The 17,625-nt window shown below is 37.3% G+C and overlaps 1 protein-coding gene across 3 annotated transcripts in view; it reads right to left on the reverse strand.

The window, feature by feature from the left end:
• The window catches only part of TSNAX (translin associated factor X), a 393,490-nt gene that overhangs the window by 357,542 nt on the left and 18,323 nt on the right, over positions 1-17,625 (reverse strand). Inside the window, exons 5-6 of one of the 3 annotated variants that reach the window (XM_006183719.3) lie at positions 12,203-12,330; positions 6,618-8,499 (exon numbers count right to left, since the gene is read on the reverse strand). The exons of the other annotated variants lie outside the window; for them this stretch is intronic. Of the exons in view, the coding sequence (XP_006183781.1) occupies positions 8,122-8,499; positions 12,203-12,330 (506 nt within the window). The 3' untranslated portion in view covers positions 6,618-8,121. Of the gene's footprint in view, positions 1-6,617; positions 8,500-12,202; positions 12,331-17,625 lie in introns of those variants that run through there. 3 annotated transcript variants of the gene reach the window in all.

The raw sequence follows: 17,625 nt of genomic DNA on the forward strand, positions 1-17,625 counted from the left end.
TACAGCCACTATGGAAAACAGCGTGGAGGGTCCTCAAAAACATTAAGCATAGAACTACCATATGATCCAGCAACTCCACTTCTGAGTATAAACCCAAAGGAAATGAAAACAGGATCTCAAAAAGATTATCTGCACTGCCATGTTTATGCATTATTCACAACAGTCAAGGTGTGGAAACAAGCTGAGTGTCCAGCAATGGATAAATGGATCAAGACATGATACATATACAGTCATTTCTCAGTATCCAAGGATGGGCAATTGGTTCCAGGATGCAGCTGCAGATACCAAAATCCATGGACACTCAAGTCACTTATATAAAATGATGCAATATTTGCATATAACCCATATGCATCCTCCCACATATTTTAAATCATCTCTAAGTTACTTATTATACCTAATACAATGTGTTATGTAAACAGTTGTAAATGTAATGTAAATAGTTGTCAGTATATAGCAAATCCAAGGCTTGCTTTTTGAGAACATGAAAACGAATATATGTATGTATATGCATGACTGGGACATTGTGCTGCACACCAGAGATTGACACATTGTAACTGACTGTACTTCAATTTAAAAAAATTTTAAGTTTTGCTTTTTGGAAATTTCTGGAATTTTTTTGATCTGCAGTTGGTTGAATCCACAGATGCAGAACCTGAAGACACAAAGGGCTGACTGTATACAATGGAATATTATTCAACCATGAGAAAGAAGGAAATCCTGTGATTTACAACAACCTGGGAGGAATCTGAGGGCATTGTAGTAAGTGAAACAAGGCAGACAGAGAAAGACAAACACTATATGGTATTATTTAGACGTGGAATCTTAAAAGGACAAACTCAGGGAAACAGAGAACAGAGTGGTGGTTGCTAGGGACTGGGAGGTAGGGGAAGTGGGAGATACTGTTCAAAGAGTACAAAGTCCCAATGATAAAATTAACACGTTTGGGGATCTAAGGCACAGCATGGTGATGACAATTAATAACACTGTATTACATACTTGGATGTTGCTGAAAGGGTAGATCTTAAATGTTCTCATCACCAAAAAGCAATGGTTTATATCGATGTACCGTGATGGACATTTAAAAAAAGGTAACTACATACTGGCATGGGGGTCAAAGGAGATGGGAGCTAATATTGTGATGGTTGGTAATCATTTATAAATGCATCAAATCAGCACATTTTACACCTTAAACTTACACAGTGTTATGTGTCTATTATATCTCAATTAAGCTGGAAAAAACACTGAATAATAATAATAAGGTAAAAAAAATGCTATTACCCTAAAATTTGAAGATGGTATGACTGAAAATTAACTATATATATTTATTTTATTCTGCAAAGGCAAAAAAACTTTTCCTCTTGAGACACACCAGCTATATATACATAGAGAACAATCACAGTTGGTAATTTCTGAATTAAAATACCAGCGTGATTCTACAAAATGAGAACTTTCATTAGGGGACAAGGGAAGCTACGACTGTGGAATATTCATTCAACTGAACTTCATGTATCGTTTCAAAAACAAACGAACCAAAGAAACCCCCACTACTTCATACATCCTAGGAATTGCTTCATCTAGTCAGGAGCTTTGGATTTATAAAGTCTTTGATGGTGCCTGGGACCTTAAGAAATCATCTACACTAGTGATGCTTGGCTTTTTAAGGTCAAAAACATTTGAGAATGACATGAAAGTCATGGACATTTCTCACTCGAGAAACTCGCTAACATACCAGAATTTTACTCACACAAATACACCAAAGTTGAGTATCTGCCGCTTTCAAAGTATCACCATGGAAGCTACATGCTCATACACGTCTACAATGTGAGAGACATTTCTGGATACCTCCAGTGACAAGGTCTCTTAATCTGGATTTCAGGGACTTAGTTTTAGAGCACCCATAGATGGATGCAAAATTTTTCGGGTACAGTCTACTCAGTAAGTTGTATTCCTGGGTTCTCCATGCCCTGTAATACATTTTCACACAGCTTATGCTGTTCAATCATAAAGACACCTGACAAAAGTAAGGCAGGTATTATTTAACAGATGGTAAAACTAAGGTTCAGAAAGAGTAAGGCTTAAGGTGAGCCTGCTCAAGGTCACGTGTAATATTAAGAACCACAAAAAGTAGTGTGCTTTTGCAGAAAAGCTGTAATCTTAAGTTTCCTTAGGCCTGGTTTCTGCTGGGTCTTTGTCTAACGTGTGGTAAGTAACCTTGAGCGAGTTACTTAACCTCTCTGGGTCTTAGTCACATTACTTACATATAAAGAGGGTTGGCGGGGGGATATTCCCATTCTCTGCCTACCTCAGAGCTCTAAGAATTACTTGAATTTATATAAATGTACTTTTAGACAAAAGCTAAGTCCTATTGTTACCTGTGGGTTGGAATTTAATGTATAAATCTAAAAACTTTCAAGTCTCAACTGAAAAAAAAAACCAAGATCAAAAAAAAACCAAGATCATGAATTGCAAATGTGACATGTATTGTCCTGACCAAATTGTTGACCATGAGGTACTTTCTAGACTTCTGGGTGGCTCTAAGGATAGTGGATCCAAGGACCCTGATCCTGTCCATAATCTCTCCAGGGACTGACAGAGCCACAAAGGAAAGTGTGCTGAACGGTGGTAACAAAGCTCTCACCAACCCTGATGGAAACTAGGACCTCATCTGTTGTTTGGAGAGCCACTCCAAATCAGGAACCGACAGGGGATTATACACAGGTAAGGCTGTCTGCAGACCAACAGAGCTCTCATCTGGCAGCAATGCTACTGCTCCGGGCTGCAACAGTTACCACTGTCGTAATTCTGGATGCAACAACCTGTGCACGCACAGAAAGACAGATCCAAGTGTTTCTTCAGAAATAAACTACAGGACTTCCACAAGAATTCAATGGTATTTTTTTAAAGTAGATTTCTGAAGTCTGTCAAGAGATAGAAAGGTGGTACCAATAGAAACCACAGGATTAACAGTTAAATTGGGGAGGAAAACAATAAAAGTCAGCTAACAAGAGCTAATTAGCATCTACTAATTCCCAGGTTGCAGGGGAGAGGGGAGAGGGACCCCTTAGTCCTCTGAAAATAAAGGCTCAAGGCGGCTCAGTGCAGGATTACACAGAAAGTAGACTGGCCGGCACAGGGTCTTGCCAAGAAAAGCAGTCCACAAACACTTACTGAAAAGTAATTATAAAACCAATGGAAAAAGTCTGAAAATAACTAAACAAAAATATTAAAAGATAATATATATCACAAAAATATTAGAACATAAACCCCCCCCAAATCAGAAGGAAATAGTAACAGTATAAATCAATGAAACAGAAAACAGGCTCTCAAATACCAAAGCCAAATAAAGGAGGAGTTAATTCTTCAAAAAGACTAACATCATGGAGAAACATCTGGCAAAACTGACTTAAAAAAATAGAGACAACACAAATATGTATTATGAAACAGATATAGATAGCCAAGATATAAATATAATAAAATAATACTAACAAAACACTTTGTATCCCCCCAAAAATTGAAAATGAAGACAAAATGGACTAACCCTGTGAAAAATATAATTTATCAAAACTTACCATTAAGAAACGATGAAAAACTTGTATTGTCCTATAGATAATTAAAGAAACTGAATAATTTTTAAAAATCTTCCCATGGGAGGAGGGTATAGCTCAGTGGTAAAGTGCATGCTTAGCATGCACAAGGTTCTGGGTTCAATCCTCAGTATCTCCGTTAAAAAATAATAATAACAAAATAAGTAAATAAATAAACCTAATTACCTCCTTCCCCCCCCCAAAAAATAAAATATTAAAGAAAATTTCCCATAAGTAAAATACCAGCCAATTACAAAGATTTCAGGGAACCAATAAATCCACTTTTTAAAAAACATTTAAAAATTATTACAGGAATACAATTCACATAACATAAAGTTCACCATCTTAACGTGTACAATTCAGTGGTTTTTAGTATACTCACAAGATTGCACTATTCCTACTGAGTTTGAGTGTTTATATCATCAAAGAGTGTTGGATTTTGTCAAGTGACTTTTCTGTTTCCATGGAGATGAACCATGTTTTTTTCCTCTTCATGTTATTAATATGATGTGTCACATTTATTGATTTTCATGTTGAACCAACCTTGCATTCCTGAGATGAAGTTCCATCTGGCCATGGTGTACAATCATTTTTTATTCGTGATGGAATTTGGTTTCCTAGCATATTGCTGGGGATTTTTGCATTTATATTCACAAAGAATACTTGTCTATAGTTCTCTCTGGCTTCGGTATGAGGATGATACTGGCCTCATAAAATGAGTTAGAAAGTGTTCCTTACTTTTTTGGAAAGAATTTGAGGACTGGTGCTAATCTGTGAATGTTTGGTAGAATTCAACAGTGAAGCCATTTTGTCTTGGGCTTTTATTCACTGGGAGTTCTTTTTATTACAGTCTCTTTGTGATAATTCCATTTAGATTTTCAATGTCTTCTTGATACTTGCATCACAGATGAGTCTAGAAAACTATGTTAAGAGAAAGAAACTCGATTCAAAAGCCACAGATGGTATGATTCCACTGATATGAAATACTGATGGGGTGGGGGGTTTGGAGTGACTGCTAACAATATGGGTTTTCTTGATGAGGTGATGGAAATGTTCTGGAAATTAGTGGGAATGTTCCCTTATAAACTTTGTTTCTGTAAAGGTTAGTAGTAATGTCTCTTCTTTCACTCCTGATCTTAGTAATCTGAATCATCTTTTTCTTGGTCAGTTCAGCCAAAGGTTTGTTAGTTTTGTTCATCTTTTCAAAGAACCAACTTTTGGTCCAGTATTCTCTACTGCTTTTCTGTTCTCTGCTTCATTTATATCTCCTGTAATCTTTATTTTCTTTCTTCTGCTTGCTTTGTGGTTTGGTCTGCTATTATTCCCTGTCTAGTTTCTTAAGACAGAAGTTTAGGTTGTTTGGGATCATTCTTTTTAAATGTAGGGATTTAAAGCTATAAAGTTCCCTTTTGGCACTGTTTTTTGTTGAATCCCGTAAGTTGTATAGTGTCTTCTTCATTCCTCTCAAAATATTTTTTAATTTCCCTGTGATTTCGTCTTTGACTCACTGATTATTTAGGAGTATGTTGCTTAATTTCCACATATTTGTGAATTTTCCTATCTTACTTCTATTATTAATTTCACTCCATTTGTGGTCAGAGAACATACTTTGTATAACTTCAGTCTTTTCAATTGTATTGAGACTTGTTCTGTGGCCTGAAACTTTCTGGATAATGTTCCACACGTACTTGAGAAAAATGTCATCTCCTCTTGTTCTGAATGCCTGTGTTATGTCTAACTGGATTCTAGTGTTGTTCAAGTCCTCTATTTCCTTACTGATCTAACTTGTCCTTCTATCCACTATTGGAAGTCGGGTATTAAAGTCTCCAACTATTACTGCTGAATTGTCAATTTCTCCCTTCAGTTATCTCAGATTTTGCTTCATGTATTTTGGAGCTCTGTTGTTTTATATAGCTGTAATTGTTACATATTTGTAACTGTTATCTAGTCTCAATAGATTGAACCTTTTACATTACATGTTGTTTTTTGTCTCTAGCCAAAAAAAAAAAAAAATTAGTCTTAAAGTCTATTTGTCTAGCTCTCTTTTGGCTATTGTTTGCATAAAATTTGTTTTCTCATTCTTTTAATCTATTTGTGTCTCTGAACCTAAAGTGAGTCTTTTGTAGACAGCAAAGATCTTGAATCAAGTTTTCATATCCATTCTGCCAATCTCTCATTTATGCCTTTCTATGTCTTCCACAGTAATGGCAAGTCTACTGTTATTTAACCATTCTTATACTGATGGGTATTTGGGTTTTCTACCTTCTGTTATTAACAATGGTACTACGAATGTGCTATGAGCATCATCATCATCATCATAATGAACATTGTTTCAGACAGTTAAAAATAAATAAATAACACCTTTCTTTGAGGCATCTTCAAAAAGCCCTAGGGCTCCGCAATGTATAATGTGAAAAAACACTGACTTAATACATGCAGCAGTTACTTATGAAGGAAAGAACACAATTTTATTTCAGAATTCTGCCAGGAACTTGCCATGTTACCTAGAACCAGTTTCTTTTTATAATAAGGATGAAAAACATTACTGCAGGTGATATCAGAGCAATCACTTAAAAGCTGGGAGACATCCAGGGTAGATTTAGAGATCCTCTCGCGCCCTGGTCCGACACCCACTGTGTCAGCACACGATGCGACGTGCAAACGTACCAGCAGCAGTGATGCCTGTAGCAGACGCTGCTGACTGCCCACCCAAAGGCCGTTCTCCTTCTCCCATACCGGCAGTGCCCTAATTCGGTTTCTGCGTCTGCTCTTCCCTCAGGGAAAGGGCACCTGGGTCCAGCAGGGTGATCTCATTCCCCTTCCCATATGTTCAGAGGGATGGGAACGTTACCCAGTTTGGGTCAATGAGATGTGAAGAGGTATCTCTCCTCAAACTCTCCCTACCCCTGGGGCTTACTTTAAGAAATCATAAATCTCCATGTTAAGCTAGTCTATATCAGGTTTCCTGTTTCGGCCAAAAGTTCTGTAACAGTTTAAGTATTTCTCACTTGATCAAAAAATAAGCTTAACTTCTGTATTTTATTATTTTATTCAAAGAGTTTAGTTATAAACATCTGTAAGACATTGATCAATCCATTATTTTATTTTTAACATTAAAAAATTTAACTTCAAGTGGCAGAGGAAACAAAAACATGTAGTCAGACTATCTGAGCTGTGTATCAAGTAGGGAAATCAAAAAAACTTATTACCATCAAAACAAACAAACAAACCTAGTCTATTACGCATATATATATTTTATTTTCCTTTAGGTGATCATTTTTGGAAAATTACACTTTCAAAGAATAAGTCCTTGCAAATAGAGCTGCTAAATCTTCCCAAAAATAAAATCCAGTATTAGATTCTCAAAACTTGCAAAAACCAAATGAAAATGTCTAGTTGTCGGCCAACGGTGTCATGCTCAAGTCAGTTTCACATCACAGGGAATAATCTAATTAACTAATTTCAGTAGGCAAATTCCAATTCTAAATATTGCTAGTGAGACTACTTCTATTTCTAGTGATACTGCTTTTATTCCCAACTGTGCTGACAACTGTCTTATTGCTGAATTGTACGTGATAAAGTTTCCTTGGCAACTTTTTTATACTATCCATTAACACAACTAGACAACTATGAAGACTTGGATTAACTTAATATTTCAAAAAGTTCAAAACTCCATTATAATTATTTAGATGTAATTTCTTATAGGTGTTAAAACAGGAAAGCCTCCAAACATGCCTAATGAAACCTAACAACAACAAAAATTGCTAAATAACCCCTACTGCCTTTTCAGCTGTATGTGTAAGTGTGTAATTCAACTCTAATACCAGTGAAAATATTACAGTGTCAGTGCCGATTCTCTATCAAGACTTTCTGTAATAAAGGACAAAAATTAAGTGTAGAAAGTGACACCTGGGTGTCTGTCACTTTTTCTGGAAGGCTATTTCCTATGGACGCAAAATGGTCTAGAATTAGCCAGAATATAACACGAATTCTCACTACAATACCTCATAAAATTAAGGTATATTGGTAACTTAATAACTTTTAATCCTTGTCCTATGGAATAAGCCTATTTTGGAGGCTTGGCACGATATTTCCAAGAAATTTAAACAGGAAGCTCAAGTCCAGATGTATAACTAAGAAATCTTTTCTACATATAACAAAATCACCAACTTAAAATCATAAACAGCTTCCACTGAATATTATCACTCCAAATTCGTACAAAGTAAATTAAAATAGGTATGGCAGAAAGTGCACCCTGAAGCATGTTTACATGTACAAAGATAAGTGATGAAGTTTAGCCAGCAAAAATTCAAATAGGCATCTATACAAACATCCGTACGCAAATTTTCACAAGATATAAGAAATGATTCATTTCGGTAATTTTATGTACAGCCTGTACACAATTTAAAACAAGTACAACTGAAAACATTTCTGTGTCAAAGCCACAATGAAGTCAAATGATATGCTCAATAACAGTCTTACAAATTGGTCTCTCTCAGGAGTTCTTAAGGGTAAATAACAACTGAGTAATGTCATTCTAAGAAATGCCCTCTTCTTGATCAATCATTTCTGTTTTAACTGAAAAGACATCCGCCAGCATATGTTTCGGAATTTCTGAACCTCTGACTTTCAAAGCATAACAAGCATTCTCCACTTTGGCCAAACTTTGTTTCAAGGTATACAGTTTCTTAGAAACCTCATAAGGCCCAGTATTGCCAATGAACGAAAACCCGTCGTAAACCTGACGTAAAAACTGGCTCACTTCAAAGGGGGTGTCAATGTCCCCGTTCCCGACACTGTTTATGCACATCCGCATCAACTCTCCAGTCAGATCAGCCACTCCCAGAAGGTAATCAACAGGTGTGATTTTCAGTCTCCAAGTACCACACTGCTTATCCTGTGTATCGGAGGAGGGCTGGTAAAAAACATACACACACACACACACAAAGAAAACACACCGTGAAAAGGACTGATTATGCATGTGATCACATACAAGGTACAAAATCAACAGCAGATCAATCATACTAATCTCTAAATAACATGATCCATTTTGTTAAATGACCATTCAAGATGTTACAAGAGGAATTCATGCCCTCAGTAGGGAGTTGAACTTACGGCTTCAAGGTAATTTTGAAATCTAATACTGTATTATTATAAAAATCAACAATTTCCAACTTCACTTGACTATAAAATAAAATTAAAACATTCTTAAACAAGGCCTAATGACTTTACTGCATGACAATGACTGACTTATTCAAATGACAGATCATAAGGCCCTCGGGGTTTATGGCCACTCATGTTCTCCTAAGTCACCGAGTCCCCTTCTGGCCTCTCTTCCATCCCCACTCAGGACTGAGCGTCCTGATTTACTACTCTCTCACTGCATCCTCCTCAGTTCCTTTAGGCTCCTATTTTTCTACTGCACCTGCCCAGCAAAAACACAACCCTGAAATCAGTACTAAAATCTACTCTTGTTAGTGCTTTATACAAGTGGCTGAGCTAAAAAAATCACTGGGCTAAAAAATCATCATCATCACAAACTATATAGAGTTTGTACCACTATTTATTTATTCTTAGACAGTTCTCTCCAGTCTCTTCAAACACCATTCCAAACCTTCACCACTCTCCTTCTCAGCCCCCTACTCAATCCCAAAGTTCCTCACCCTCAGTAAGCAATTGCCTACTTTCACTGGTCTGGTTATCGGCCAGGATCACCTGGCACAAGCTCTCTCAATTACCTTATCCCTAAAAAAAAAAAACCAAAAACAAACCAAAAAAAACTTATGTCCACATCCATCTTTACCTTCTATCCTCCAGTCTCAGATGATGAGTTGTCCCTCCTCTTGTTTGAGGTTAACTCTTCCAAATGACCTTGACCCATCTCCTCCCACCTCTTCCAGGACCTTGCTTCATAAGGTGTATGCCCTTGGGCAAGTTATTTCATCTCTCTAAACCTCAGTTTCCTCATCTGTAAAATGGGATAACAGTACCTACCTCAGAGGCTTATTTTAAGGATGAGATAACATTTACCAAGTTCTTGGCATATTGCCCAACACAAAGTAAATACTCAAAGAGTGTTAATAACTGCCATCACCATCACCCATCGTCATGTCAATCTCCTCTCTCCACATCAATTTGTCTCTCTCTATTGGATTCTTTCAGAAAGAGGCAATGTCTAAATTATTATTAAAAGTCTGTATGAGACTTAGCTAGGTGGGCTGCAATTGTACTAGAAGACATTTTAGGCAGAGGGAACTGCAGAAGCACACAGGCGAAAATTCTGTATTTCAGGAACTAGTGAGGTATTTTGAGTAAAATTTAAAATAAGAAGTAGTACAGGATGTGTCTCGAAAGATAGAGAAGGGGAGAAGGTCACATTAAGACATTAGAACTTTACCTATAGGTAACACAGCCATTGAGATTTAAGCGAGGAAATGACAGAATCGAATTTAGGTTTTGCTAAAATCGCTCTGGTTGCCGTGTATCCAACACATGAACCCTAACATTGTTGAACTCTTCAGAGACCATCTGGTTCAATCTTCTCAATGCAGAGTATGAGAAATGAGGGCCAAGAAAGACTGTGGGTAATATAACTAGTCAGCGGCAGAGCCAAAGCCAGCTTCCCACTTACCCTGGCCTGCTACGTTTTGTTTCTACTCACTGTTAAGGGAACTGGCATTTTTTTGGAAAGGATAGATTGGCGGGGGCGGGGTGGGGGCAGCATTTTCATAAGTCATTTATAAAAATAAGTTTTGCTTAAGAAAATATTAATGTTCTTTGTTTCCATCATTAGACAGAAGGAATTCTCGGGTTATAACTAAGAAGCTGGTTTTAAAGAAAAAAGTATGTTAAAAAAGTAACAAATTTCAACTAACTGTCAAGGAAATTAAACTCTGCTTTACTGATAATATATATTAGAAACAAGGGAAAAGACAATTACTTAAAATGCAGCTTTTCAAGATGAATCTTGAAGTATTTAGGGGTTAAATACTATGACAACTATAATTTAGTTTAGCAAAAAATATTTTGATGTATCAAATATGGCAAAATGTTAATAACTATTGAATCCAGGTAGTGGGTTCACAGTTCATACCGTTCTCTCCACTTCTGCATATACTTGAAATTTCTCATAATAAAAAGTTTTAAAAATATTAAATGGTTTTGACAATATGCTCCATAGGCAAGTCAGAGCAAAATACCTTCCCCTATTGAATTCTCAGAATTTTCAGCACCGGGAAGCTTCAGCACTAAGAGGAAAAATTATTTGACTATGGTCTTAAAAATATGAGACATGTATATATGTGAATATTATGACAAAACAATCTTAGAATAACTTACTACCTAAATCCCCAGAACAGTGTGTTTACTCTCTGTTTCTCTTTACCTTTTTGCCCTGGTATTTCCACCATGAATTAGAACTTGAAAGAAGGGTGTGGAAACCTCCCTAATATATTTAAGAAGCAGGATCAAATAGGCTTACCTTACTCCTTCTGTAACTCAATTTTACTAATTTAATCAAAAATAAGGAGAAATTTTACTTCTCAAGATGAATTCCTTCCTAATAAGCTTCACATAATTTTCTATATTTTTAAAAACATAATTTTCCTCAAAGTAAGTTATATCTGTCATGTCAAATTAAGCCTCACTTTTCAATATTAATGTTTTAGTAAATATTCAAGAAAACATAATTTCCCCACCTTCTGCCTACCTATCCTGACTCTGGGTGATTTTTTTAAAATAATAACAAAAGAAAAAATGATGAAAAATAAAGAAAGGAAAAACAGTTTAATTTTTTTTTGAGTATATTGGTATCTATCTTAGGAGATACCAAATATTCAAAATCTTGCCTCATTGCCTGAATACTGTCTCTTGAAACTCAGGGGGAAGAAAAAGTATTTATATAAAAGTTGAACTGCATATAAGTTCCTCTTTTCTTAATTTAGAAGAACTGCATAATAATGCAGATACAGGCATTACAAACTGAGTAGGTGATTACGTTAATCTCTCACCATGACAACTAACCAACGAGCACTTACTTGTCATGTGCTGTATGCACACTGCCTGGTTTAAAACCTTTAAATCAAATCCTTTAAAACACTCCTTTGAGGCAGATACTTGGTGCAGGGGTCCCTCCAGCACACTTGGAGAAACACTGCCAGGGTGGACAAGGACACACCCTGGCTCTGGATCCCAGACACCTGGTTTCAAAGTTAGCCGTCACACTTACTAGTTGTGTAGCTTTTGGTAAGTTACTTAAAACTCTCTAAAAGCCTGTTTCCTTCTTTGTAAAATGAGGGTAATAATTCCTACCTTAGAAGGTTAGTAAAAGGATTACATGGGATAGTACTTATTAAAGGCACACAGTAAACACACAATAAAACTGAAGGTGGACTTACAGTAATCACTCAATAATGCTTCGGGTAAAGAGTATTATTTTCCCCCAACAAACCCAGGTATGTTTTATCCACTAGCTATTTAAAAGGACCATGTCCCTAGCTGGCAATCTATGAAATCACACTTCAGAAAGAACATTCCACTCTCAATATTCCTAATCCTACAATCATTATACTGTTACATAAATTATGTAATAAATGTGAAATATGATTTTAAATTCTTACAGTCTTATTTTCTTTCCCATTGTCTTCTGTTGAAAAAATCAACTGTTTATTAATTTCATCCATACTGATAAGTGATCGTGTTTTGATGAAGTGTTGAAAAGAGACAGCCTCCACATACTCTTGCAGTCCTGAAAAATCAACCCAGAAAATTACTGAAGAACCACCACTAAATTTGTAAGAACGTCATAATAATGAACTTCAAACTAATCATCACCTAGCTCAACAAAAGCTTAACAGATGCCTACTGCAATACGAGCACTAGATCTGATTCTTCGCATGCAAGGAATCCCCAGGGATGGACGGTGGGGACTAGCACTGAGTACAGCAAACTTCTCTGCGCCGGAACTTAAGACGGCGCAGAGGTAAGTGTACTCAACTTCTTTGTACTTCGTGAGTCCCTTAGTCTTAATAATCTACTCTCGTTCCTACAGAGAAATGGCAAAGATTTTGAGAAGAATATTTTTTAAAGAATTTAAGAACTGTTACAAAAATTCTGGTAGGCCTTAACAGAAACTATACAGAGTATTTTCTGCTCCCTTAAGCAGCAAAATAGACAATGATTCAATGAAATGAGACATAAAATTAGAGATCATGTGGCTTTCTTAAAATTTTAGTTGTAAAAAAACACTGTAAATAATGCAGATTAGCATCAAAATTCAAAATACTGTTTTTCTCTTATTTCAAAATCAATCCTTTCTGCTTTAGTAGTTTAAGTTTAAAAAATAAAAACAAAAAAAATTATGAGTAATACCAGTGTAGCAGATGTAAATTCTTGAGTCCATACTGAATTAAAAATGTATCTTGGCAAAGGTCAAAAATAGGACTAATAAATATTTTTTCACATGTTTTAAAACAACCAAATTCTACCGCCACAATTTTCAGCATTATTTTATTACATCTTCATCTATAAGGAAGTATTTACAGGGTAAAAGCATCTCTTAAAGTGATTATCATTATTGTCAGGTTAAGAAACAGTCTTCTGTTTGAAGGCTTTATTGTAGAAACAGGAAGAGGAGAATAAATTCAGAAGGAAAACTCAGAACCTGGGAGAGTGGTCAGTGCTGTAACACTCCGTCTCACGGTCCTGCCCTCACGGAACAGCCCAGCAGCTGACACTAAAAGCCAGCAGCTCCGAGGAGGCTGAGCACTGTGGTAGCATGACGTCGAAGCCACATGAGGGTCAAAGCCACACAAGGAAATGGATGCCCTGGGTTTTACAGCAGTAAGAGGAAACAGCCAAGTGAAAATATCCTGACTCATTCTGAGCAGCAAATGATGTAGAAGTTAGGTCAGAAAATAGGTGCCTTCAGCTGACAGAGTAAGACAGGACAACTCTGTTTAGTAAACTGGAATACGCTTAGAAATGAAATGAAACAATAAAGTTGAATTTAACAAAGTAGGTAACATCTTTTACATTCACCAAAAAAAAAATTTTGTAAAATTTTACTTTTATGAATAGGTTCATAAAACCCAGTTCCCTTCCCTAAAGACAATCTATGTTTCTCCTTTCCCTCCAGAAATACTTCCTGTATACAAAAGCAAACAGCAAAACGTAAGAACCACTCATCACATCTTATCTAAGCGTGCTCCAAGGTGATCAGCTCGTAGGTATGAGAGTTACAGAAGATACATATGTGCACAAAGATTTATGTACAAGGATATTCATCACTACACTCATTACAACAGAAAAACCAGAAAAACTTAAACGATCAGTAACAGATGGGCCCCCGCCAACTTGCTGCGTCTCAGCTCCATGGCTGCTGATGGCAGAGGTGGACCCTGAAACGGTTCTCCTTCGGCAGCTGGCACAGTATCGAGCTTCCCTGCCGCCAGTGCCCCATGACTTCAGCCAGGGAGGGAAAGCGGGGCTGAGGGTGGACTCTTCCACACATGCTCCTTGCCCGGATGCTCTGCCGGAGCGCCGGGGTGGCGGATGCCGTCTCTCCTGTTCCTGTCCTCTGCAGAGCTCATGCTTCCTCTTATAAAGTAATTTCCTACAGTTAATTCTTTATATTAAACTTCCCCTGTTCAAATTACTATGCAGTTTCTGTTTCCTGTTTGGACATCGATGAATACAGCAGGGACTGAGGAAAATAAACAATGGTCCTTTTCCTTCACCCCTACCACCACAGATGAGGTGTGGCATCTTGGGAGGCCAGCCACCACTCCCGGCCTCAGGATCAAGGTGCACTCCTAGCAGGAACCGCAGCGTGGATTCCCCCTTGCATGTATCAGATTCCCCACCAGACGTTCTCTGCTGGCTGCTGTCAACATTTAAACTCACTCGGGTCTCTCCCGTCCACCGGCCCTATCTTTCCTCCCAGTGATTGTGCCACCTCTCGCTTCTCCTTCAGAGTTAAATTTCTTGAAGTAGCTCCTCTCGACAACCTCACCTCACACTTTTCAGCCGGTTTCATTCTAGCTTGAGAGCATCTCTACATCAAAACACCTCTCACTAAAATGATCATATTTAGTAAGCCTAATGGACACTTTTTCAGTCTTAATTGTAGCAGCATTCAGCATTTTGACCACTTTATTTTACTTCTTCAAACAAGCTCCCCTTTGGTTCCTCTGATAGCATCATCTCCTGGTTCCCCTTTCTTCTGCCTCTCTGGCCATGTCTTCTTAGTCTCTCTCTCAATTAGTCCTAGACTCTCAAATTCATCTACACTTGGCTTCAATTAACCCTGCCATCTCGCAAGTTTACATCTCTGGCTTAGAGTCACATATATCCAAATGCATATTTGACAGTCCCATCAGAAGACCTCAAAATCAACATGTCCAACAATGAATTCACAATCTTCCTTCCAAACCCAGTCCTCTTTGTTTTGTCAATTCCAAGAGCCTCCCAGCCTTCCCTCCATCCAGTTCTTACCTCTTCTCATCCATTCTCACACCACAGACTGTTTGCCTTTTTAATAACTATGACCACATCACTTCCCTGCTTAAAGCCCAAATCACTTTCCATGACTCTCAGGATACAGAGCAAAATCATTCACATGCTTTATAAGAACCTGCTTAATTCCACCTCACCACTGACATCACCAGCCTCAACTCATGCTACGGTCAAGTTATAACTCACAAAGTATACATTTCAAAGATGGGTACATAAACCCATATTTGTATGTCAGAATTGCTCTTAAGATTCTTTACATCAACAGAAGTACAAGGCTTGTATGTACTGTATAATATGAATTATCCTACAGTTAAGTTAAATCACAACTACTTTAATATTTCTAGGCATAATTCTGCCCCCAAATTCCTATGATTGGCTTATATTTCAGGGCCATGCTGAACAAAAATAGCAGTGCTTTAAATGCTGGAATCACACGCAAGGAGCAAGGTCTTTGTTACACGTGCGGGAATTGATGAGGTGGGAGCCTTCCGTGTGAGCCAATTCATAGCATGGAAAATTATTTTAATGAATATATTTTTAAATGATATGTAGATAATAAAATCAACTTAAATACAACTTCCAGGACTGTGTCTCAGTTATAATCCCAAAGTATTAGACACCATGATCTCTGTGGTACTTTTCCAATTTAGATTGGTATGAACTATTCCTTCTACTGAAACATCAAAAAAAAAAAAAAAATTCATCTCAGTGAAACCAAATTATATGGCAACCAAATAGGAACGCCATTTCCTTCTGCAACAAAGCACTACTGAATGATGTTGATAAAATGTTTGTAGTCTTATGAACAAATGCTTATGAAATAATATTAAATCCACCACATAGGGTAAACAACGTAAAATTTACCATTTTAACCATTTTCAAGTGTAGAGGTATGCTGCATTAAGTTTATTAAAACTGTTGTGCCACCAAAACCACCATGAATTTCCAGAACTCTGTCTTACAAAACTGCATCACTATACCCATTAAATAACTTCTCATTTCCTCTCCCTCAGCCTCTAACAATCAGCATTCTACTTTGTCCCCATGAATTCCACTCCTCTGGGTACCTGAGAGAAATGGACCATACTGTATTTATTCACTTGTGACTGCCTTATTTCCCTCAGCATAATGTCCTCAGAGTTCACCCATGTTGTGGCATGTGTCAGAATTCCCTTCCTTTACAAGGCTGAATAGTACTCCATTATGAAATCACCACATGGTGTTTATCTATTCATCCATCCACGGACATTTGGGTTACTTCTGCCTTCCTGGTGTTGTGAATAATGCTGTTGTGAACATGAGCATAAATAAACCTTCAGGAGTCCCTGCTTTCAGTTCTTTTGGGTACTACTCAGAAGACTCCAAGACTTTAATTTTTTTCTTTTTTTGGAGGGGGGAGGTAATTAGATTTATTTATTTATTTTTGGAAGAGGTACTGGGGATTGAACCCTGGACCTCGTGCATGCTAAGCATGTGCTCTACCACTTGAGCTATTCCCTCCCTCCTGAAAAAATATATAAATAAAATATCGGTATACCTAAGTCTTGAGTGTCAACTATATGTAAGATAATGTATCTGGTATGTTACATCCACCTTTTTAAAGTTCCTCATAACCTTACATGGCTGTATTACTATCCTCCTTTATGGATGAACACACTGAGGCTGTAAGAAATTGAGAAATTCACCTTGGTCACATTATGAGTAGGGAAACAGCATTTCTGTCATTCAAAAGCTCACGCCCCTCCCACCTCACCTGCTTCTTTACATTCAACTCCATATAAAACATACCCACTTTTTCTGACTTGTTTCCCTCCACTAAGCCCCCAGTTGAGCTTTTCTCCATGCTTGGTTTAACCTTATTCTCTAATTTCCTGTACTATACACTTACGGGTTCTGCTAGTCTGTGCCTACAGTGCCTTCTCTCAAATCTTTTTCTACCTGTAAAAAAAGTTTACGTGTTTTGATACACTCCAATCAAGGCAGCACTCACTTCTTCAAACCCACTATCTAAGACTCATCCTTCAGTTAAATGTTTCGGCCGGCTCTGTGCTGCCAACAGCTGCAGGACCACCTACTTTGCACCCTAGAACCTGGAGGCCAGAATCATCCCTGTGTTACAGCTTTGTTCCTCCCCCCATTCCCAAAGACAGCACTTCATATACAGAACAGATTCAAATGCTTTGTGAATTGCTTATAATAATCTTCCTCGTTCCTCATTAGCTTTACGAAACTCTAAGTGTTTTGACAAAAACATTTTAAAATGTGGTATTCAAATGTTCAGATCTAACTGTACTTAATTTATAGTACTTTGGATTTAAGTCCACTAAAAAAGAAATATTCTTCCAAGACTGGAGTTCAAACTGATGAAGTTCAGACTTGGAGGTCTTACAGTTGTCTGATTTATTTTTTATAGAGGAAAAGAGAGGACAGGGGACAAGAGCCCTCAAAATTCATCTGTGGTATCAATGTCTACTAATGCGAGTGGCTACCAAATATTATGTTTTCAAGTATATCTAACGTCATTACT

Source organism: Camelus ferus, chromosome 11, assembly GCF_009834535.1.
Source record: "Camelus ferus isolate YT-003-E chromosome 11, BCGSAC_Cfer_1.0, whole genome shotgun sequence".
NCBI lineage: Eukaryota > Metazoa > Chordata > Mammalia > Artiodactyla > Camelidae > Camelus > Camelus ferus.